Here is a 25966-nt window from a genome sequence, read left to right as displayed (position 1 = left end):
GGCAACGGCAATGGCAATGGCAGCAGCAGTGACAGCGGTAAAAACAATAATAGCTGAAGAGTAAGACGAAAGCGAAAATAAGATCGAAATTCATTTTAAATGATTTCTTAGTCTTATGTCAGCCAATGGAAATGTTCATCGAATCGTATGCTTAGGGAAGAACAGCAAGTCAAGGCTCGTATCTAAGCAACACATGTAAATCAACGTATGTAAGCATATTTACATTCATTGTTCGATACGTAAAGCTACTCATTTATTTTAATTAATTAAATTAATTTATGAAATCAATAAACCAAAGATTCCATCATATAAAAATCACTTACAGGATGTAAAAATAATAATAGCAACAACACTACAAGAACGTCAAGAATATTTAGTAAATATTTTTACAGTTTCTTAACTGTGGGCTACTGTTGTCTCTTGTCTCTTACATAAGTACTCTCCTCTATAGAAATACATATGTATACTTATATATATATATATTTGCGTGTATGCGTGTACGATATACATATTCCACGAATTCCTTGAACCCAATGTATAAAAGACGATACCAAACGGAAAAACAACAAAAATTGTAATACTGACTAAATAAAAAGAAGAAAGAAAAAAAAAAAAACAAAAAACAAAAAACAAAAAAACAAAACAAAACAAAACATGCAGATGTTCACGGAAAACTAAAAAATTAAAAAAATACGCGAAGCAATCATGCATACATACACGCATACAACCACATAGTTATTAACGATCAGTTGAATACATACATACATATATATGTACGTACGTACATACATACATATATAAACATAAAATTCATATCAAATTGAGAAGCAAGCAACAAAGAAAAATGCTATTGTTTGGATTGTGTGCGAATGAGACAAGCGCGGGAATGGATAGATGAACGCACATGCACAGACAAACGAAAAGGCAGACAGACAAAATTGATATAAAATAATGAAAACAAAAAAAAAAAAAAAACCAACCAACAACTGAAATAAAACAAAACTCGCACAAACACAATACTTGAAAAAAAAAGGAGGCAGATGGACAAATAAACTGGTACATATAACATATTTGTGGATATAAATGTATGCACACACATGCATATAAGTTATTATGTTAACCTTAACACAAAGCATATCCATGCGTACACACATATGTATACAGAAATAAACAAACGCATACATACATAAATATATATATATATATATATCTGTACATCTATAGTTTCCCATATATGCCACATGCATGCATGCATGCATAGATCAATGAATGTCTAGATGTCTGTGTGTGTGTGTGTGTGTGTGTGTGTGTGTTTTTGCGTTTGATTATGTATTTGTTTTTAAGTGGATAAGAATTATATTTCGGTGAAATACGCATATTTTATGTTTGACCGGTCTCTCACATATTCTCACCGTTCCCTTTTCTGCTTATTCACTTTAGATAAGAGCAAGCATTTACGTGTGTTGCCGTAATGAAAATAAATAATTTTTGTTTTTTTACATTGGATACTGCACCTGAATGAAAAATGTTAAGAAAAATATTATGTTTTGTCCTCCTCCTATATCATGCACCGTTAAAACTGATGCAGGCAAAGTACACGCATTAACTTTATCATCCCTCTTGTAACACCTTGCGATGTAACGGACAATCAATTCTATATAGTATAGCTCGATCAATCAATCAATCTGAATATGATTAATACTCGATAAATCTAAGAGTCATTTTTTTTCTCTCTCGCTCTATCTCACTCTGTCTCTCTCTCTCTCTTTCTTTCTTTCTTTCTTTCTGTCTCACGTTTTCCGTATCTCTTTCGGTTTTTGCGAAATTCAGAACTTTATTCCGATCTAATGCGATATATGTCCCTGCATTTACTAGCTAACGAGCAAATATTTTAATATCATTGATGGAGAGAGTTGTTTAGTAGTCAGGCCTGCGTTAGACTTTATCGAAGAGTAACAAAAAAAGATAACTTAAACGGTGTCTTTTTCTATTGGTGTTGAGATTTTTATTTTTTTATTATTTTATTTATTTATTTTTTTTTTTTGTGACTCCAAAGAGAGAATGGTTACTGTCGTTAATTTGCTTAGTTATTCATTGATGACATATTGTTTTTATGAATGAACCGTTCGAATGAGCTAGCGCTCGACTTGTTTCGCTTCGTATTCGTAAACACTGATATGTTACGAGGAACGTCGCCACATTAGTTAAAGAGCATTTTCTTTCATTTACTTATTTATTCATTCCTCTTTGATATATTTTGTTACTCTTGTAAATCCTGTGCAGGTGTTCTTAGTTTTAGAATTCGATAACTGTTCTATTTTTTTATTTATTTTTTTTTTTATAATCAAAAATTCCGATAACTTTCGGTTTAATGACCTTTTGCTCAAAAAAAAAAAAAAAAAAAAAAATTACAAAAATTTATTTTCGATCATCGTGCAAACATATATACTTGATGACTTCGTTGATAGCAGAACGTATTCCTTTTCTTTTTTTTTTGCCTTTCAAATCTCTTCGTACTATAGAGCAAGAAGCAATTTTATGAACAAAAGTGGAAAAGTGTATAAACAAAAAGAAAACATAAGAACTAATTTAAAATGGTTTGAAGGAATTCTTTTTGACTTCTATTGCACGTTGTCGTTATCAGGCTCTTCATTTTTTATCAGCTTTACTCCTCCATTCTTTAGTAATTGTCCCAAGGATATGAATCTTTTGTGCAACAAAGTGGTCTTATTACAACAGTTTTAGCGTGAAATTGCTTTTGATTGATGATGAAAAATATGTATACTTAAGGAAGAAACTGTGCGGCATTGTAAATAAACAAAGTGAAGCGAAGAAAGCTTGCAGCGGTAATTGCTCAGCGGAATGCTCACCCAAGCCAAACATGTACATAAATCGTTTCTATATTTTTTCTATTCCCCTTTGCATCGATTAGTAAGTATAACTATGGGAACTATGCGTCCAGCACACCTTACAAATCTGTTGCACACTATTGTATATATATATATAGTAGTGACGCTCAACTTTATTTAGAGAGTGCATTAATTTTACGAGATTTCCGAAAGATGATATAACTGGAACTGCATCGCGCTGAATAGTCCATACTTCTGCTCGAACTATCACTCTGATTGGTTACACTGCCATATAATATTATCTCGCTAACGTATAAAGGATAATATTGAATTTCTACGGCCTAATTTAATAAACGCACTGTACACTTCATATAACTATTGTATTGTGTTGTGCTGGAACCGTGAAGTGAAGTGAAGTTTATTTAGAAAATCTATTAAAAAGCTGTGCATTTGATGTTAGACATATCGAAGTGTCACATTACAGTGCTGACATATGCGTGTCAAGGCACAAAAGAAGTGCGAATCAGTTCCACTCACGTTCTCTTTGCTTGCTTTGTTTGTCTATTTCGCGGTGTTAAGCTAATATCTCACTAAATAGATTACATACAGATGTGAAATGACTATTGACGCATAGATAGGATTTTCAGTTAGTATCACGACGAAATGCATCGAAATTTCATGATATTCCGGTCACTACAAGCCTACAAGTTAGAGTTGTTTAGTATAGTAACGCCATACATGAAACTTAGATTTTTTCATTATTTCAAAAGGACACAGTTAGCGAGAAATGTTAGGAGGAAAGTTAAATGCGTCTAATGACGGAGGCTAAAAGCCATTGATCGCTATTGGCGATGCAAAATGAATATGCTTTGGATGAGACCGGAATAAACTTTGCCCTGGATAACAAAATCGTATATATTTGACTTCAAGCTTATGGTGTATAGTTAGTTGATGGAGCCGGACGGACGTACCAGGTGTGTAAATTCGAAACCGGAATATTGTAAAATCGGTTTGCGATACATTGCAAGCACTCAACGAAAAAGCGCTGATCGATGCGAGTATTTCATTAGGCATCGATGGGCCACGCACTTGTTAAGCAAGATTTTGATTCGAGAAAATCGCTCAATAAATGGTTAGCAGCAAAAATGTAGGCCTGGCATTCATAAATGATCAGATAGATGGGAAATATATAGCTATATATATATATATATATATATATAGCTAACGATGGATAATACCTCGATCGTAATATTTTTACATACATATGCTGTTCACAATGAAACAAAAACGCTGCTACTCACTACTATCTACAGCAATTGATGTGTTTGAGCCGAGAATTGAATGAAATGGCTGTTAGCGGGATGCTTCAGCATCAGACATATTTTGCAATATTTGATAGAGGAACCATGAAGGTGAACATTGAAAAGGAATACGCTGCTCTATTGCAACTCCTCTTTTTGCCACTAACGGCTGAACAGAGTAGGGCTTCACAATATGAATTTGCTCGTGGATAGCTTAAGAGACTACACTTTTTTTCAACATTCAAAGTTCGTATGATGAGAGGAAGATCGGAAAAAGTAATAACTAACAATGGAAAATATTTTCAATAATATCTGCCAAGCGATTTATTTTAATCATAAGCGTTCAATTTTATTCCAAAGTTAAGAATCAACGCGAAAGTTTCAATATTTGCCGGAACTTGATTGTCTGTTTACCATTTTCTATAAGTTTTTCCTTTTAAAGTAATTTGAAGCACGATATGTAGATATGGAAATGAGATCATAATGTGATAACCAATTATTTTTCACAAAATCTATAAGCAATTATTTAATTCATAGTAAATGATTCCAAAAAAAAATTCCACATCATATTCAAAATAAAATTTTCACCTCACTACACATTCGAGTTCGTGATCGTGTTCGTTTTCGTGTTCGATGTACTTGCCATTCTAAGTAATAATTTGAAAAGTTCCATTGGAAGGCCCTATAACTCCGGGTTAACAAGTAGGCAATTGACAAATAAAATTTTTTGAGGACATTGCAAAAAGTGATATGATTATGATAGCAAATGTGGTAGTCTTCGTCCGCAACCCTTTCCCAATAAGTTCATGTATTTCGTAGTCTTTGATAGCTTCTCGTGCTTTTCAACGTATGGAAGGAGAAGTATGTGGCCGCAAGAACATTTTCTGAAAACGAGAAGTAACATATACCCACACACATGTACACATTGATGTGGATGCCGATTATTAATCAATATATAGAATAATTATCAATATTTAAATACATATAAATACATACATAAATAAACATCAATGCGATATATTATCTATGTCATGTTTTCGCGATAATGTTATCTGCATTAACTTTGCCAGAAACGTCCTGGTGCGGTGAGTTTTCTTAAGGTTTTTTCCTCTTTTTTCTTCCCTTTTTGCTCGACTTTAACTTTGTTTTTCTCGACTCTATTTTGAAGTACATACATAAGCATATTCGTACAATACCGGCTTGTCTTCATAGTTATGGTTACAGGATTAAACGACCGCACGTGAACATTTTGAAAAGCAATAATCATAATACACATACACATATTTACAAATAATATATGTGTATATATATATGCCTTACATATACATATACACCTTGTTTTCAATAAATCTTCTGCGAGAGAAAAAACTCTTGAACTGAAAAATGTTCCATCTTTGCGTTTTATGGGCCGTGATTCCCCCCGTAGAGAAAGCGCGACTTGAGATAATCAGATAGCATAAACCGACAGTGTATCCTGTGCAATCTGCTATGTCGGTATAAGACATAGGGTGAAAAGCTAAATTTATCGAAAAATCGTTTTCGTTCCTATAGCCGAAAACCTATACTAGGATGATGGTTTTCGATGATGATTTTAGGTTTCTGCATATATTTCATTAAAATAATTAAAAAAAAAAAAAGAAATCAGTTAATGAAATAATAAGTTTCGAAAGAGTGAAACAATTTTTTTTATTATTTCCTCATATAACGTGATCCATTTTTCACTTGTTTCTATGGATGCATGACTACATATTTATTGGCAATCATGCAGCCAATACGTTCTACGAGTGTATCCTTTGCACTTTCAACCATTCTGAATACGTACGTGCAGTTCTTGTTGCTGCTGCTGCTGAATAAATGTAAACTTACAGCAAACATATATATATATATGTATATTGGAGCTTTTGTACGTTAGTGTTTACATGTGTATGTGTATTTATTTGTGTGTGTGTTTGTATATATATATATGTGTGTGTGGGTGTGTGTGTGTGTTTGTGTTTGCATACTACACGATATCATTTCATACTTCAAATTGATAACTAAATACGGTTTTTTAAGCATTTGCACGTCTCGCATATTTACTTTGATACACTATGCGCATATATATCATCATCATATACATTAATTTGTGTATGTATGATATGTATCAAATGCATACACCCACAGACAAGGTGTATATATGCCATAAATACAATTTATAAAAATCGAGCGAACGTATATATTGTTTGAAAACGATTCCACTTTTGAATGTCTATGTGTTAGTGTAGTATACTTGGCTCCCTTACAATTTGATCCTGGCTGCATAAGCCAAACAACAAGCCAACGAGCTATCCAACCAACTCGTTATCCATCCGTTTGGCTGACAGCCCTAAGCACACATGTATATATATATATATATATATATATATATATATATATATATATATATCTCCATACACGTATGAACGTATGTATGTCTGCATACAAAACAGTTTGTTGAATGTGAAGTGCATTGCTCCTCTTAAATGAAAGAAAGAAACGTTCGTGACACACTGCACTCTCCTTCTTCTGGTTTTCTCTGCTTCTTTTGCTTTGCTTTTTCCTCTTCTTCTTCTTCTTCTTTTTCTTATTGTTATTGTTATCCTTCGAGCAAGAAATGAAAAAAAAGAGAACATTTTTTTCATTATTTTATTGGCATTCCTTTCGTTTTCTCTTACATTTAAATGCATACTAGCTTTGCTATATACACAGCATACACATACATACATATATATATATATATATTTCGTATTTTTTTTTTTTTTTTTTTTTTTTTTTTTTTTTTTACCTGCTTTTTTTTATTTTTTTTTTTTTTTTTTTTTTTGTTAAAGAAATCTTTTATAGAAGAATAAATGTAAAATGGAAAAACTGTAATAAGAACTTGAGATAACATCAAGTATCAGAATTTGTTTGCTATAAATTCATAGGCACATCGCACGTATATGCATACGAATAGATGTGTGTATGGTCTAGAGGACTATATATTTTGAGAAGCCTTCACAAAAAAAAAAAAACAACAACAACAACAAAATGTAGGGAACATATAAAAGAAAGCGGCAGTATCATCAAAACGAAATCTGGCTCGGATATGAAAAAGGCAACAACACTATTATTTGTCTTTCTTCGTAGACGAAATGTCTTAGATTTACATATACATATATATATATATATATATATATACATATATATTAAAGATGTCCTAACAGATTTCCTTAAAATTGTAAAGTTTTTTTAAAAGAAAAAAGAGAAGAAGAAAAAAACTTTACTGCAACGCTTTTATTTGTCATTTCCTATGAAAAGGACTTAATGGAAACTTTACAATTAAGAGACTTAATAGGCTTTACGTTCGATTTATCAAACGGGCGAAAATTTTTCAAACCTGAAGGGCCGTAGAATATAAGCATATACACTCTTCTCAATTCTATTATAATCTTTTATATACGGTATAAAAACTCGGTAATAATAAAAAACACACACACACACACACACACACATATATATATATATATATATATACATATAAAATACATTTAAGATTTTATTTTTGCTTATTTTTTGATTTAAAAAAGAAAGAGAAGGAAATATTTTTTTTTCTTTTCCGACTTTTATATAATAATCTCATCTTTTTATTTTTCATTCTGTTTTATTTCCAGGAACCTAAGTCGAAACAAGTACGTATTCAATTTTATTTTAATATTTACATATTTTCATTTTGTTCATACTGCGCGTGCCCATCGTCGTCTAATCGAAATGTTCTATGATCGATATATTTATCATGCAAGAATCAAATTTCTTAATGATTGAAGAGAAAAAGTTAAGGACACACCTTCAGCGTTAGTAACAGTTTTAATTCTTATTTCAAGCTTTATTTTTCATTATACTAGTACTACTACTACTACTACTACTACTACTACTACGACTACTACTACTGCTCCATCGAAAGCATTGAAATAAGAATAAGTTGTGCAAGCAATTTGCCGTAATTAAATTCAAAAGTGACAATCGCCTAACGACACCCTATCACATCTTTGAGAATGCATTTAATGTTATGGCATTTGTGTCGATTAGTGTTAAGAAAGGGACGAGGGCCAGTCTTGCTTTTAAAAAATATATGCAATTCAATCTAATTATAATAATTACTTATGTATGCGTATTTTTACATGTATTTGTATATATATATATAGCATATCTTATAATGCGGCTTGAAATGTTCGTACATTTGGGAAAGCAGGTGCTTTTTGTCTTTTCTTTAGAATGTTGTAAAAAATTTGTAAGATCTCTACATAAACTTGAACTCATATGGATGCATGACTGGGTTCTAGCATGGATGAATGAATGGTTGTTTCGTTAGTTGGTTGGTTGGTTGGTTGGTTGGTTGGTTGGTTGGCTGGCTGGTTGGTTGTTTGATTGCTTGGCTCCTAATGTTTTTCGCACTTGGTTCACTAACCTTCCTGGAATATATGGTAGGGTTTACCATGAGATTTACAGCTTAACAAAAGCATAAAATACAGAATAATAACAATAATAATAATAATAATAATAATAATAATAAGGATAAGAGTATTTATAAAAAGAATATAAAAAAAAATATATATAAAGAAAAAACAACAATAACAATAACAAGCACACGAGCACACCAGCATTTATATCTATTACATTAAAAAATGTGCATATGGATGCAAAGCATTGACACAACGCACACATACAAATATTTACAAGGTTGTAAATATATATATATTTTCTTGTGTGTAGCAACACATTCGCTTATCATAAATAAAAACTCTGCTTTCGTATTATTATTATTATTATTATTATTGTTGTTATTATTATGTTTTATTTATTTATTTTTTCATTTATATATACGTATATGTATTAGTGTGTAACGTCATAAACGTAAATGCTTCTTTATTAGCATTTCGGATCAAACAAATAACAAAATGTTTATGCACATATCGCTGCATATATGTGTATGTACGTCTGCGTAGATCGATTGTGACATACAATGTTTAATACGTGACTGGTTGCTACGGGCTGCTGCTGGCTGTTTAATGCAACAACTCATTAAAATGCAGTTGTTGGTGGATTTTTTGTTGTTTGTTTTGCGCTCTTTTCACGCTAACGGAAAGTGTAGAAATTCACAACGATATATGTATTACCGTAAATTAAATAATAAATCACTTATATGTGGATCTGCACAATTTTATTTAAGTATACATAGACATACATACATATATATATACATACATACATACATACATATACACGCGCATACCTACATATATATATATATTATATATATATATATATATATATATATATATAAGAAGGCACATCACATGCTTTATCACATTCATTCATTTAATGATTTTAATGCTGTACCGACACTGCTTTTTGTTGCTGTTACTCTTGCTGCCCGCTAATGCTGTTGATGCCGACTGACGACGATGGATGAAAATGGCAACCTTTCATTTAGAAAACTAACTGTAACACTAAAATAGTTCATAACTATCATTCATTGACAGAATTTACATAGTCTGCGCGTGTGTTATTGACCATACCATGCCATACCATGCCTTACCATACCATACCATACTATACCACACCACACCACACCACACCACACCACACCATACTATACTGTATACCATCTACATTCAGTGTGCACGTCTGTCTATCCATCATTCTTATATATTCACATATGTGAAATATGTGCCCATTATTTATGCATATGTCTTCTGTTTATTAGTGAAAATGTGTCTACACATTTACATATACGTGAACATATCAACTATTTTTCAATTCATGTAAAATCATAATACATTTATATTTACATTAGACAGCTCCTTACATTATATGTATTCATAATTGAAAATATTCATCATTATATAGTTCATTGAATATATTTTTTCAAAAAATTCTTATTGTTACCTTAATTTACTAAATGAACTGATACTACGAAAGAAAGAAAGAAAGCAACAATACCTGAACCACTCTAATGTTGACAAAATATACGCTTGCAGACACACAGCACTGACCGATTGTTATGCGTTGTTATTAAATAATCATAATTTGTGACATCCTTTTTAGGGTTTGATTGAAATCGTTAAGCATTCTGCAGAGATGAGCAAATTTTTATTGTACTAACAGCATTCAACGGAAAACAGTTTCGTAATTGACAAAAAAGAAAACATTTTTTTTTCCTTTTTTTTTTTTTTTTTTTTTGTTATTTTCAATCATGAAATCTTCCCATAAAGAGATTTTTACAAAAATTTCAATAAACTTAGTCTGAGAAATTTATAGATTAATTAAACAAAAACTCATATCAACAATTTCTTAAATATATCTTCACGGAATTACTTTTCGCATCCGACCAATAAGAAAGCCGTACGACGAAACAAAACCTCTGATGCACTACAACTGCATCAGTCGCCCGTTAAATGTAGCACATGTCAATGCGCTCTATCGAGCAGTGTCTGCATAAACACCTTTTTCATAACTAATTTTATAAAACAGTTTTGACTTGACACAGATATTATATATTTTTGGACTTGTTTCAGTAATTTCACTATTATAGGCGTATCCTTCAATTCATTGAAAAATAACCTAAACCTTTTATTACGATTTATATCGTCTTTGCGATCATTCATGCAAACATGACAACATCGACTCAGAATCGCATGCTTATCGGTTTAGCTTTACGGTGCTTCCGGCAGTTATTTTTCATTACGTAAGCTACAAACTCAGTTGGACAAAAGTCTAACATTTCGGATATTCGTCTTTACATATAATAAATTTCTTATACTTTTACTTGTCTGCACAAGAGTCGTACTCATCGATGATCACATAGACAACTATGCAACGGATGCTTACTTGAAACCAATAATAAGGTATCCTTGTAATCTAAAAATTAGCTCAAAGTAAAACTAATCCCTAAATGCCGTAGTGTTCAGTCTTAATTGTCTTAAGAAAGATAATGCGCTCTCTAGTCCTTGTAAAATTACATTGCATTCCTCATACCTGAATTTGTATATTTGAGGAACGTAAAAAACGCCTGAACGGTTAAAACCCCTTTTCGTAACGTGTTACAAGTTATTCGTGATCACAGAATCGTTTTCGTTTATTTATTCAAGCTTCTTAACTAGCAGGCGTAAACCCGAACATTATATATATCGACTAACCCAGACCACGATATATGACATTTCTCATCGTCGCTATGGTTGTTCGTTGACTTCTTCTCTCATCCTTGAAATGTAGAGAGAGATCTATTCTTGAGAACTGTTGAAAAGTGGCGGGCACCTATGGTGGCTGCAAAGTAAATATATTTTCACTCTCACGTAATACAGCTAAGATATATAGACAACTTTCTCATAGTGACCAAAATTGTAGTGTTCGCTTCGCCTTGTCGTCCCCACGTATTAATAATTTAATCGCAACAGGTTTCGCTATAAGCAAATGCTCTTAAATATCTTTCATATATATATGTATATATATATATATGTATATATATATACTATATATATATGTATATATATATATATATATTTTTTAATATTTTAGCCATTGAAGAGACCCCTTAAACAGATCACGGTCAATTGTGCGTCCGTTATGTCTGTCGACAAGACCAAGGATTAAGCATAAAATTTTCAACTACGCGAATATTAATAAGAGATAGGTCAGCATATGAACACAAGACCATATTTGTCTGATCCGGCATCTTAGTGGTCGAAAGACAAAATTCGTTTCCCTTCAGCCTAAATTTGCTTTTTTGGATCATCCGCTCAAAAATGATCGAAATTCTCAGCAAATCCTTTAACATCTCTGCGATTGCTAACTAGAAATTTACGCTTATACTTTCAAAATGTTTCTATAAAAAATTGCTTTTACGCTTCTCTGGTGTATAATCAAAGATCTTTGCACAAAAGTTTTTTACTTGAATAATAAAAACAGTCAATGAAAGTCGACATGTTTGTGTTTTTTTTTTTTTTTTTTTTTCTTGTTTCTTTAAGCTTAGTCTTCTAGACTCAGGCTTCCAGAGCAATTATGGATTTTTTTAAAGTTTATTTTCAGCTCAGTTGTGACGTTTTTGTACCTCTTGTTTTGCCAACTTTATGCAGGGAAAAAAAAAAAAAAAACGGAGAAAACAGAAATTAAGTTACACTGAAACAAAAACACCCAAAAGACAACTCATTGCAATATCATCCCTTAGCAATGCAAATCGAATAAAAGATTAAAAAAAAAAAACGATTTGGAAAAAATAAACCAACTTCCCTTCTTTTTCATTTATTTGTCTTTTCTTTCTTTCTTTTACATTTTCTGTTGTATTTTATTTATTTATTTTTTTTTTGGTTTTTTTTTTTTTTGCTCTTCATCTTCTTCTTTTTTGCCGTTTAATGTGAAACAAACATCAGTTTTGTAGAAAGTCAGCGCAACAGCAACAACACTAAAAGCACAGCCCAAGGGTAGTTTTGGCCAAAGCTAAAACACAACATCATCACATCATATCACAACGAACTGTAAAAAGTTGTTATATAAAACGCGCAAAATAAAAAGTCGAAAGTGAAAAAAAACAAAAAAAAAAAAAAACATAAAAAAATGAACGCAAAATACATGCACACAATACAATAATTAAATGCAGAAATGACGAGAGAAAAATTGGGCAACAAATAAATTACAAGGAGACCGAAACAGAAGCTTTCAGTTAGTTCTTTAACATAAAAACACAGTTTTTTTTTTTGGTCAAAAAAAAAAAAAAACCGCAATAAAAAAAGAAACATAGATACTGAAGTAATAGAACGTTATGCAAATTCACACACAAGCCCAGTTATATGACATTAAGTTATATATATATATATATATATATAAATATATAAGTGTATATGTCTGCATTTATACTCTTTGGTATACGAATCGAGAACAACCACTGTTTTCATATACAACCGATAGGTAGTAGGAAGTTGTAAAGCAGAACGCGAACATTTTCATTTCTATCCGTCAGCACATATACGTGAAAGCATAATTACATTGCAAATTACTCATACGCATACACACGTGTATGTAAAAAGAAAACAAGTACGCATTAGGTGCATTATGTAGCCAATTTTGTACATTCTCTTAGCTCTTAGCTATTTTGAAAACCCCTTTACACATTCTATGTATGTATGTATGTATGTATGTATGTGTTGGATGATTAGATGAATGCTTGGCCGAGATTATTGTAAGGAATAACTTAAATGATTAATTAAGCAGGCGAAGAAGAGAGTCGAAGCAAGTGTCTTGTTATCCTTTAAAATGACGTAATCAAAAAGCAGTTAAAGAGCCACGAGGCACACACACTCTCTATACGATACGATGCACAATTACTTGTAAGTTTTAAGAGAATGCTTTCACATTTTTGGCATACTTTTGAGGAGTAATCAAGAAAGCGATTGTGCAAGTAAGTTTATACCTCATTTATTGCTGACAAATAGGGTATAAAACATCCGATAATATAGAATGGAAACGAAAAAGAAAAAAAAAAAAACTAAATAGAGTGCAAAATAAATAATAAATAATAAAGAGCGAAGCACAGAAGCGCTTTCTTTCCTTCGAGCAAATTTATAGCACAGATACCCAAACACATACACACATAAGCATCTTGAAACTTTAAGAGTTCTCAGTTTCCTTACGCACATAAATATATAAACATTTTGTTTATGTATTTATTTATTTATTAAATATTTTTTTTTTTTTTTTTTTTTTGAAAAGCTTGCAAACAAATAATCTTCCATCAACTTTTCTATAATGCTCGCAAACGCATACGTAACAACACACATACGCAACAATTTCTTAAGTCACTCGCTATTACAAATACAAAGTGAAAAGTTGCAAGAACTACTACTACTCCTACTACTATTACTCTTACTATTGGTACTACTACTACTACTACTACTACTACTACTACTACTACTGCTGCTACTACCACCACCACTACTACCGCTACTACTACTACTACTACTAGCGCTGCTATGAATGCTGCATACATTATAATAGTAGTATGCGGTGGCATTCAGATGGAAAATGAACTTTTACCTTCACTAGGGTGTCTTCAAAAGCGATTTCTTTTCTTGAGTTTCCTTCTTGCTATTATAACGGATCCCCGTTTGGAGTTGAACGCAAAATTTCTTAAGTTTGCTTTGCATTTCTTTATTTCATTTTTTTTTTTTTTATTTCTTATTTTTTTTTTTTTGCTTTTTTCCATTACTTTTTCCATAGTATTCCATAAAGATTTTTCAACATGGCGAAAAACAAGTCCATTATTTGGTATTTAATATGCATTCAAACGCATGTATGTAAATAACCATGTACCATCAATAACACACATATACATATACATATACGTATACATTGCGTATGTTTAGGGTGTTTATGTTAAGAAAAGAGAGAAAAAAAAAAAAGAAAACAACAACAACAACAAGAATAACAAAGATAATAGCATGCATGTGCGTATACATGCGTATGCATGCATGCATGCATGCATGTTTGCATGAATGCGTGCATGTATTTGTGTTGAACAAGTTAACTAAGTTTTCACTACCGGAGTGTGGAGATAATGCAGCAAAATCATCCCATACCGTGTATTTACGATGTGAGTGATATGCGCACATACACAATATCTTACTATGCGTATGCTAAATATGTATGTGCGTGTTGTATGTGCGTCAATGTATTACATATGTTGAAAGTTCTACGCATAAATAAATACAAATACATGCAAAAAAATGTAGATGTGTTTTATATCTTAATATATAAAATACTTGAAGAGAAAACGAGAGGTAAATGTATTTATAAAACTATACGAACGATATATATATCTATCTGGTTGTAAATGTCGCTTGCATGCTTCTAAAATTTAAAAGAAATTCTTGAAAAAAAAGATGTGTTTTACACAAAAAGCAAGGAAAGTTTCGAAAAAATATATGCTATAAGGGTTGATTCTTTAGAAGCATTTACTCACTGTATAATACTTCAATTAGTTTATCGCAAACATCACCTTCGGCAAAAAAAAAGATGTACTGCAACTGAAATGAAATACTATCGTTTACGCTACAAATTCATAAAAAAAATGAATTTTTTTTTTTTTGATTCGTCTTCACCCACACTTCAGCCCGCACGTTTTAGATACATACAGACGGGCTGTATCGAGACCGTGTTATAAGAAACTTTTTTTTATATATTTTTCTCTAAACTAAAATCTCACATAAGCGTTAAGCGGGAGGGGCGGGCACAATGGACGATATATCAATTTTTGGCATATTGAAAATAACCTGATTAATCAGCAACTAACATGCTTAGCCCATTGATAATTAACTGAATTTCGAAACTTATATACGAGCAATCAGGCATTTCTCATTTTTATACCCACCACTGTAAACTCATTTTGTTTTCTTCCATTACATATATAAAACACCCAGAAGAAAGCTTCAGAGACTCCATAAAGTGTATATATATTCTTGATCAGCGTGAAAGTCTGAGTTGATTTAGCCGTCTCTGTCCGTCTGTGTCTGTGTGGTGTGTGTGGTGTGTGTTGTTGGTACTCTCCTGGGCGCAAATGTTAAGATATCAACTTGAAATTTGTTGGAAACATTGGAAGTTTCTGCACGCAGGTTGGTATTGAAAATGGGTCAAGTCGGTCACAGCAGAAGGCTGCAATGCAGCGTAAACTGAAGGCAATTTAAGTTTTTCTAACGGAAATTGTTAAAGCTAGAAGGTTGAAAGTTTTCACATTTGATTTGCGAGACACTTCACTCCCTAAGTCCAAAAATAGAAACCATCTGCCGTGTGCACACAAAGTTACGAGTAATTAAATTTAATTTTTTTCACTTGGTTGAGGTTTAATGCTTAGTTGTCGTAAGGCAAACATGTCCGAATGTTTTGTCCGTTCCTCTCAAATAATGAATGAATTATCTGCCTAAAAATGGGTTAATTATGGGTTAATATGGTAGACATCGCGATTAATTTTGTCTATAGTGATAGGTATGCGAGATTCGGCCCTCGCCCAGTATAACTTTCGTATTAATGAAGTATTGTATGGCATAAGAAAATCTCGAAGCTCGGTATATCCATTTGAAAAGCCGCTCCTCTGAACCCCTTCACTAATTCACTAAGCGATATTCCAAGCTATTTTCTGAGCGACTCATAACGAGGATTAAAACGTAAGAATCTTTTCGAAACGTAACAATCGTGACCTGATAAGTGATTGTCGTAGAGGGAAAAACTTGTTGCCCGTAATTCGTCTTTTAATCAGATGCGCTTGACTTAAGGGTTTCAAGTATTCAAAGACTGTATTATCTTAAGGCGCGGAATATGAGTCCAATTTTTTTCTTGGTAATTCCTCGATATTTTTTGTGTTCTTCTCTTTTCTTTCGGTAAGGATTTTGCTTACATAGCCAGGCATGTTGGAATAGCTAAGAATTAATGTAAGCATCTATCGGCGTATTGTCGATTAGCAGACGGCTTTTATTTTATATGCGTTCATCTTCCAGCGGATCTTCTTTAACTTCGCTTCTCTCCTCATCCTTACTGGTATTAGCCGCTTTGGTTAAATGACATAAATGACTTTTTGTTCTCTCTCTGCTTTTGTATTCTTCTTAATAGAGATGATCCATATATCAAGCTTTAAGATGATGACAAGATCATCGCTCAGAAACCTATATAAAGTAAGTGGTAAGGGAATTACAAAATTATTGTAAAAACGATTCTGACATGCTTGGAATTATCAAAATGCATTGAAATTTCTATTGAATATTGAGCTCGAATGATCGGTATTGAAGATTCACGCAAGAGATTCACGAGGCGAAATATTCTCAACAAGAGTAGTTTTTATTAAATGCATGAGTTCTGTACGAACGCATAGTCAGTGGTCGAAACGATCGTAAATGGCGACTCTAATGACGTGTTCCTTGGAACACGAGCTTGTAAAGCCAGAATTGAATTCTTAGGGCGTTTTCTATTAAACATATTTTCAGCCTGAAGTTCATTTTGGTAAACTCATGCTTCGCAAATAGTCGCTAAAAACAGTGACAATCACTTTCACAGTATTCTCTGTCATGTTCAAGCGTTACTTGAAAGCCAATTATATGCGATATGCCTGCTAAGTCATGCGCTAAGCATTCGTGCTCTGCTAATATATTTTCAAATATTTTTCAATCAACACTTATTCGGTCGTTTTACCCGCATTGCTCTAACATTTTATTATGTTTTAATTCTTTCAATCGTTAGTCGCGAAAGTACATATTTATCATGGTGATCATCAGCTTTCGGTTTCTGTATATGACGTGGCAAACGGAAACAAAAAATCGATGCGTTTTTTTTTTTTTTTAATTTTGTGACCCATTGTATCGATGTTCCAAATAGAGCATAAATAAATTTTTTTTTTTTTTTGTGTTAAGTGCAAGAGTTAGCAAAACTCTTTTCGTTACCCTTTTTGATGATAATGCAAACAGTTTGTTATTAAAAATTTTCAATACCTTACAAAGTACTGAAGTGCTGAAGGGAAATTAAAGTTAGACCCGATCGCAGAAATTAAAAAGATCAAGTAGAAGAGAAAAAACGAATGATGAGCAACAACGAATGCTTGGCAGAGGAAAGCATTTCTTTTTTCTTTAGTCAACTAACTGAATGCCGAGAATTAAGTGTAATGTGTGTACATTTATATATATATATATATATATATATATATATATATATATATGAAGATATTTATATGTAAGAATATATGTATGAGTGTAGATTTTGCTTATCTGAAATAGCAAGAAAGGAAAAGTTAAAAGGGAAAAAATGTTAAATAACTTTTACAAGCGCAGTAATGTTTGCAGCCGCATATACACGCTTATGTTAGCGTATGCATTTGTTAGAATACATCGTCAAAACGGGAGATGAAGATAGAAAAAAAAAAAAACGCAATTGTATATGAGTACATGAGTACAAGTTAAGCTACAAGGGAAGACAACAAGAAATCAACCTTATGTACATACATATATGTATGTATGTATATATAGTATAGTATAGTATAGTATAGTATAGTATAGTATCTTATACGTATACATGTATAGGAGCATTAACGCGTATGTAGTAGGTAAGTTTTAGCAGCGGTAGCGGTGGTGGTAACGGTGATGGTGGTGGCGGCGGTGGTGGTGGTGGTAGTCGCGGTGGTGGTGGTAGATTTCGAGTGCCAGCCAAACACTGCAATAACTAGCAAAAGTTCCGCTTCACTTCTTTGCGCTTCGTTGTAAGGAAAAACTTGTGCATTGTTACCAAGATATAGTATGCGGCAAACAAGTTTGCAAACATGCAAGTTGGTAGCATTTGGCTTTCTTCCATTTTTATTTTTATTTATTTATTTTCGTTGTTTTTGTTGTTGTTTTTGCTGTTGTTTTTTCCTCTGATGTTGGCGTTGTTTGCTATAGTTTGTGTACATATGTGTGCTAGTGGTTGATATGCAATAGTATGATGGTATTATTATTGCATAGTCGTAGCATTAGTGTACTATTCCTTTCAGTGTCCTTTTTGCATATTTGCATTAATTTTATTTAATTTCTTTTTCTTCTTGAAAATTCTTTACCTCGTTTTTATTTTTTTTTTTTTTCGTTTTTTTCTGCTTTTTTTTTTTTTTTTTTTTTTTTGTTCATAACTTTTTCCCTCAACGGTCGTTTGTTGCTTGCAAACGTTTTTGCACCAAAGCTGCCAAAGGATACAAACTGTGTGAGGATACTGTAAAACGTACGCAAAGCATTTGTTGTGTTGGTAGGTCAACGTACGTACAAAAGCCACTTCTCGTGCCATGTGATGGAAATGGTACAAGAACATAAAAAACAAGGGGGAGTACTAAGCAAAAGAGTAGAGCGAGGAAGAGAGAAAGCGATAAAGAAAAAAAAAAAAAAACATTGAAATCCAAAGCGTTAAAAAACAACGAAAACATTCACAGTACACTCGACACTAACCATGTGATGCACAGAACGTACTACACAGAACAGAACACAATATATATTTCCACACATACATTCTCAAAAAAAAAAAAAAAAAAAAAAAAAAATAGTAAAAATAAAAAAGTAATAATAATAATAAAAAAATAAAAAAAAAAATGAAAATGAAAATGAAATAAGAAAAAAATTGTACAACTGTTCTAAATTGCAGTAAAAGGATAGCAAAGCATTTCCCATTTCCGTCGAATTTAACCAAGTTTCATTTTTCGCTTTTAGTTTTTTTTTTTCTTCTCTTATTTCTCTAACTGCTATTGCTGTTGGCATTGCGCTAAATTCGTTTCATTTCGCTTTTTCCACTTTGCTTTGGTCCTAACATTCTCCGAATATATAAAATTGATCAGACTGTAGACCAAAAAAGGTTACAATATAAATAAAATCAATATTTAAATGATATGAGAGAGAGAGAGAGAGAGAGAGAGAGAGAGTAAGAAGCATTTTTTCTCCTTCTCTTACTGCTCGATAAAATTAATTCTTTGATCAGTGCTTTAAAAAAAATTCTTTATGCCGACGTCTCTAAGCTTAATGCGGGGATATTGAAAATTCGACCAAGCAAGCGAACAAGCATTTTCTGTATACTCTACGAGAGATATAAACTATACTACATAGACATATACACATACATATACACTATTTTATTATTTTGTATAAACAATTTTAACAAATATTTCTACAGCATACCAGTTTAACTTTACCGAATGATATCAAACAGAGTTCCGAGTTCTCTTCTTTTTTTGTTTTTTTTGTTTTTTTTATTTTTTAGTTTTTACATGAACAAGACCGTACCGTGTGATATCCTTCGTTTGGTTTACAGCATTCTCCTAGTATAATATCGAATACAGTGACAAGTGGAATAACGAGTTCAATATGCCTGTTGGCGTCGAAGTGAATGAAACCAAGTGCAAAAGCATTTCATAAATATTATTGTGTTCGTATTGTTGGAATGTTCAAACGTGTTGTTGTTGTTGTTGTTATTATTATTATTCTTGTTGTTGTTTTTCGATTCTGTATTTAAAACTATCAAAAGTTTTATTTCGAGAATTGTTTGCATGAATCCTTGAAATAAGCAGTAGTTGCAATATTTGCATATCAGCGTTCATAGAAAAATTCATTAAAAATGTACCCTCAACTCTTTTATATATATACATACATACTTGCATACATAAATATTTATGCATAAATATATCTATCTATTTATGTTATATAGATATATGCTAGTCGACTAACAGATGTATATAAAAAATTCGCATATTTTTTATGCTTTCGTTTTTTCGAAAACTGCAACTATAACCCATCCAACCGACTCCTAGATAAATTAATCAATTTATGATATTTTACGATATGACAGAAATTATCAGCAATTGTTCTTCGACGCAATGCAAATCTGCAATGAAATGTACTCACTTGAATTAATATCATTTCAAGAATCGTTTTAAGGATATTCTCACGAAAGAATAAATCATTTTCATTTTCTTTTTTTTTTTTCTCTCTCTCTCTCTTCAAACTACTACACTACACAAGATTCCATCTAAATGCATCCATCTGTTCATAAATTTTAACCTTCTTTTCGATGCAATAAACAATGTGTACCCATATATTACCATATATAAGTCTTTCACAACGCACCAACCAACTATCCACCCAAATATAATAATTTTTATGTTGAATTTTTTTTTTCATTTTTTTTTTCTTTTTTTTTTTTATACATTTATGTGCATTTCTAACGGTTCATGAGATTAATAGAATTAACGCTTACATCCAATCACACACATGGATATACAAAGCGTAAAGTGTGACTAAGTGAATGTTAGTTTAAGGGTATCTTTCTTTGAATGCTTTTATAACAGATACCTTAAAGTCTGTCTAATACATATATATAGCGATTTTTACTTTAGAATATACATTTTAATTTCTACCATCTTTTGCCAAATTAATTAATAAAATTCTCTAAAATACGTAATAAAATCATATTCACGCCCATTCATGCTCATCATCCCAATTAGATATATGAAAATCTTGGAATTTTTTACGATCGATGAAAAATGATTTACCTTGAACTTAAGGATCAAACTTAACGATAAAAGGATCAATTTTGTATTTCTGCATTAAATTTTTGAGATCGTAATCATTACGATTTATATATATATATATATAATAACAATAATAATAATAATAATAATAATAGAGCAATAGACAAATATGTCTATATGGATCTTCAATATATATTATAAATATTTCATAAATCGAATGAATATCTTGACTATAATAATGCCGTCACATTAACAGTCTTGGAGGGCCATGGAGCAATTATTACATTTGATTTGATTTTGTATGCACTCAAGACAATATAATGTGTATCGTGTTCGACTAAATGGCGTTTATAAGAATATCGAGTCCAAGTCTAACAATGACTTATTAATCTTATTTAACTATGTAATATCTTCAAGACCCAAAGGCCATTACAACAGATGACCTTATCAACGCATATATACAAATGGATTTCGTTATTCGGATTTCTATATGAGTTTACGAATCCTTCTTGCACTCTTTACGGTCAGTCATGACATTGATGCAAAACTCAAAGGATGATCTCGTCTTACAATAATGACAAAGGAGCATAGTACGCGTAGCCGAGGAGAGCAATGCATGCGATCATGCTATTGGGCATCAGATTCGAGATCACCATAATGTAAGTGATTTTAGCAAAAACTTTAAGAGACATAAGGACCAATTGAACGCTACGCCGTCTTCCAAGCTCATTACACACTTCCGTCAATAATTATTGGCACACATAACATATAGATATCGCCTATAAGAAAATAATAAATATAGCACTTTTCGAAACGACCAGCACACAAATGACAGAGTCTAGGAGTGACAGTGCCGGCGAATTTGCTACTTTCCGAATGTCCTTTTGTCGAGCAAGCATAGCTTTTCGATAGAGAAATTTCGCATTGGCTTAAAAAGCGTTATGGCACCTCTACCCCCTTCGAAGACAATCAGGTATTATTGATATCGCGAAGATAGCAAAAAGCGCTACATTGTCCAAAGACTTAGGCAATTCAGGTGCCGCCTTTACTTATTACCACACAAGGACATCGTACCACATCGAAGTCGAAGATGGTTGCGGCCTTACCTACGTTGCTTTTTTAAATCTTCCTCATAACGGCTTTTTGCGGCGGTTTGTAGATCCCTTTGGATCTACTGTAGGGAGATTATTACGGAAAGCGAAGGAAAATTTACAAATCCTCACAAAACGCTCCATGAAAGAGGCAACGGAGAAGCGTAGCGTTGAACTGATTGTAGATGGCATTGTTGCCACGTGGCTGAATAATATCGAAGAAGAAAAATTATGTCTTTTCTTCTTACTTTATCCCAAAAATTACTGACGCAGTTTGCATTTAGAAATTGTTTGTTGTTTTTCTTTTTGTTTTTTTCTTACTTTTAATTAAGAAAATAGATTGTAGATTATATTAACACCATCGCTACGTAGTAACCGGGCTATTAATATTATTTGTGTTATACTTCTCAGTTAAAAGCAGCTCGTGTTTTGCGTTTTATTCTTAAAAAGTCGCCGTCTCTTTTATCCCACCTGACTCAGGAAGCTCAAGGTTTTTCATGCATTCAAGAGACGCATTGAAGTAATGCTCCATAGTGTCATAGTACTTTTACGTACACAAAGTACATGAAAATCATTAATATGGAAGTAATTGCAAGACATTATAGCAGCTTTAAACTGTACCCGCGTCTTAAATTTGTATTTGTAAAATTTTCATTTACGTCAGTTTAAATAATTTTGCTTTTCTTTTTTTTTCTCTGAACCTGAACCATGGTTTGTTCGTGTAAATCCGAATTTAAGCGAATTGAATTATCAAAAACATCTTTTAATTCGAGTTTTATTCACTTTTACACGACCTTATAAGGGTTAACTCAGTTTGACAGAAATATTTACATAGGGTTAAGAGATAGCTAAAGCGACTGCCGTGACGTTGTACTGCTTTATTCACAAGACGAAAATTGATGTGAGAGAGAAAGAGAGAGAGAGAGAGAGATGGGCGATCGTTTTCATGACCGGCAAACTATTGTCCAATTTCTTTTTTAATTAACTTACAACTTGTAAGTGAAGAATAGAGAATGAAGCCTCTTCTAACTTTGAATAATATTACTAATTATGTAGACCTATCTGTATTATAATATATATGTGAGTGCACAAGGATTGAAAAATTTTATTAAAATTATCTTTAGTTTATGTAAGAGTTTTAACTAATTTAGAAGGTTTTACATGCAATAGAGAGAAAGAGAGAGAGAGAGAGAGAGAGAGAGAGAGAGAGAGAGAGAGAGAGAGAGAGAGAGAGAGAAATGCGAAAAAAAGGAATTTAACGGTTTGCCACAATCAAATAGAAGGAGCATACAGAGAGAAAAATACTTTTGTCCGTAAAGTGCGATGCTTTGAATATATTATGGCGTTGCAGTTCCATCGTTCCTTAAATGGTCACTAATAGAAAGTTTATTATAATTTGTGATTCTTTACTAAGGCGATATCATGTTTGATATAAAGATCATCATCTTTTCACATATATACGAGCGCCATGCAACGCAGATTAGAAGAAATTAGTTTAGCTAAATTCTTGCCGGGAAAATTCACGTGACTAGTAATCCTCAGTTGAAAAGTATCGAACGACTTACAAAACAAGAACGCTCCTCAAATAAGCAAGAGAGAAAATAATATATTATTTTTACACAAATTTGTTCCTGATATTCGTGATATTGTAATGTAAGCCGTCTTTATTCAGCTCCTTTTGAAATTATAATAAGTTCGTACCGCTTCTTAGTTAAACTATTTACGAATTGTTTACAGAAACTTATATTCACAACGGCTTCATTCTCGTTCCGGTCTCAACTCTTTTGCACTCGATTCTATGTGCAACTAATCCTGCCTTCCACAAATACTCTGCCTATATGCCCTTCTACGAGCAAGTTAACTTCATATATTTCATATATGATCGCGACTCATTTGCATCAACACTTACATCATCAGATATGGCATTTTCCTAACAATATGATATCACAAGATGCGGTGTGCGGTTGCGTAAAGTGATAATCTCTGTAGAAAATGTGAAAGAGTGAATGCGAAATTCAGACGCTCCTATAGGTTTATTGGGATGCATTACACAGAAACCCATCATATCATCTCTGTCAGTGATTTAATTGCAAGATTTAAAAAAAAAAACGAGTTGAGGTCTTATGCGTAAAGAATCATTGACGTAACAAGCAGGAAAGTTTAGAGGAAAAATGAAGGTTTTGTCTCCTATCGTTTTAATAGCGATAAGTAGCGTAATAAGGAGCAATTTCTGATAATACTTTTAAAAAGTTTAAAAGTTTCCTTCAATCTAATCATACGATGGTGAAATCGTACGTCTCATGCAGTAAATTAGTTATTGAAGCAATACGGAGTACTCCGAGCGACAAACGAAGAGGTGAAGTGTAAATAGTTTTCAACTTGTTTAACAAAAATTTGAAGCAAGCTCCCTATCTAAAGTTTAATGGGTATAGTGACGATAGGCCGACCTTGTATTTGGAAAGAAAGGACAAGGGGTATTAAATAACCTTTAGACGATTAGATGGAGAAGTGATTATGTAATTGATATAAGCGTGCCCCGTAATACCTTTGCCAAGTAAGGGTTTTTAAGAAGGACTTAAGGACTTTTTCGTATTATTGCTGCTTTAAAAGTACATGTACAACAAAAATGTACACCGTCTACAAAACGGTCTACATTTACTGAAAAAGGAAGTTGCACTCAAATTTTCACACTAGATAGATATAGCGTTCAGAATATGTCGAAAAGTCTAAAGTAGTTTCTTATAGCAAATTGCATATGGAAAACAAAAAACTAATATCTCTTTGTAGCTTTAAAGTAATGCATTGTTTACACACATTAACGGTAAGAGGCGTTCGCCGCTATTTTCCATTTACGAGCGAAAATATAATAAATTCGAAGCCATCAAAAAGGATTTTTCTTAAATTTGAGAACATAAGTGAAAATGTTAGGTTTTTTTTTTTTTTTAATTTTTATCATTTTTTTTTTTTTTTGTTTTATTTTCTTTTATTTATTTATTTATTTATTTTTTTTTTTTTATTTCAAATTAAGACAAAAGGAACTTTGCCCACAAATGGTGAGCATCTGTTGACTGTTTGCAAGACAAAGATTATAGGACAGATGCACATAAGTTAAATACCTCATCGCGAAACTGATTCAATTCAAGTAAGGAAACTTTCATCGAAATAGAAATTTGAGAAAAATGATCTTCAAACGATTTAAAAGTAATCGGAATGCAATTGAATTGAATGTGTCTGAGAAAGTGTTCGAATAATGGGAGAGAAGAAAGAAACGTGTGCGCCAAATAGGTTATATTAAACTGAGGACGTACACTTTTGTGTCTTTTAACCGCCTGAGTGGCCCAAGGCGAGGAATCTCAATGGCCGCGGGTTAGAGTCTCAAGTGCGGTAGAGTTTATAATAAAAACCGATAGCCTTAGATGCTAGTGCTTTAAAAGTCTCTTTAGTCTTTGAATTTATTTCTCTGACAAAATTGACAATAAATAATAATAATAATACACTTATTGATATACATATATATATATATATATATTCGATCTGTTCTGAAGGTAATTATAAATGCGGAATAATGTAACGCCCGCAAGGACGAGCTTTCATTATGCCGATCTAATATTCTGAGGAATAAATCTAAGCACGTCTGTCCGGGTGTCTATTTTGTATTTTTGT

The 25966-nt window shown here is 32.2% G+C and overlaps 1 protein-coding gene across 4 annotated transcripts in view; it reads left to right on the top strand.

The window, feature by feature from the left end:
• Positions 1–25966, top strand: part of LOC119645285 (DNA N6-methyl adenine demethylase) — a 201031-nt gene that overhangs the window by 3506 nt on the left and 171559 nt on the right. For 3 of the 4 annotated variants that reach the window (XM_038045412.1, XM_038045413.1, XM_038045410.1), the window contains exon 3: positions 7819–7836. The exons of the other annotated variant lie outside the window; for it this stretch is intronic. In XM_038045412.1, the coding sequence (XP_037901340.1) occupies positions 7819–7836 (18 nt within the window). The remainder of the gene's footprint in view (positions 1–7818; positions 7837–25966) is intronic. 4 annotated transcript variants of the gene reach the window in all.

This window comes from Glossina fuscipes, unplaced genomic scaffold (genome assembly GCF_014805625.2).
Source record: "Glossina fuscipes isolate IAEA_lab_2018 unplaced genomic scaffold, Yale_Gfus_2 1, whole genome shotgun sequence".
Taxonomy (NCBI): Eukaryota; Metazoa; Arthropoda; class Insecta; order Diptera; family Glossinidae; genus Glossina; species Glossina fuscipes.
Note: the sequence above shows the minus strand (reverse complement) of the source record. Positions and strands in the feature narration are given on the sequence as shown.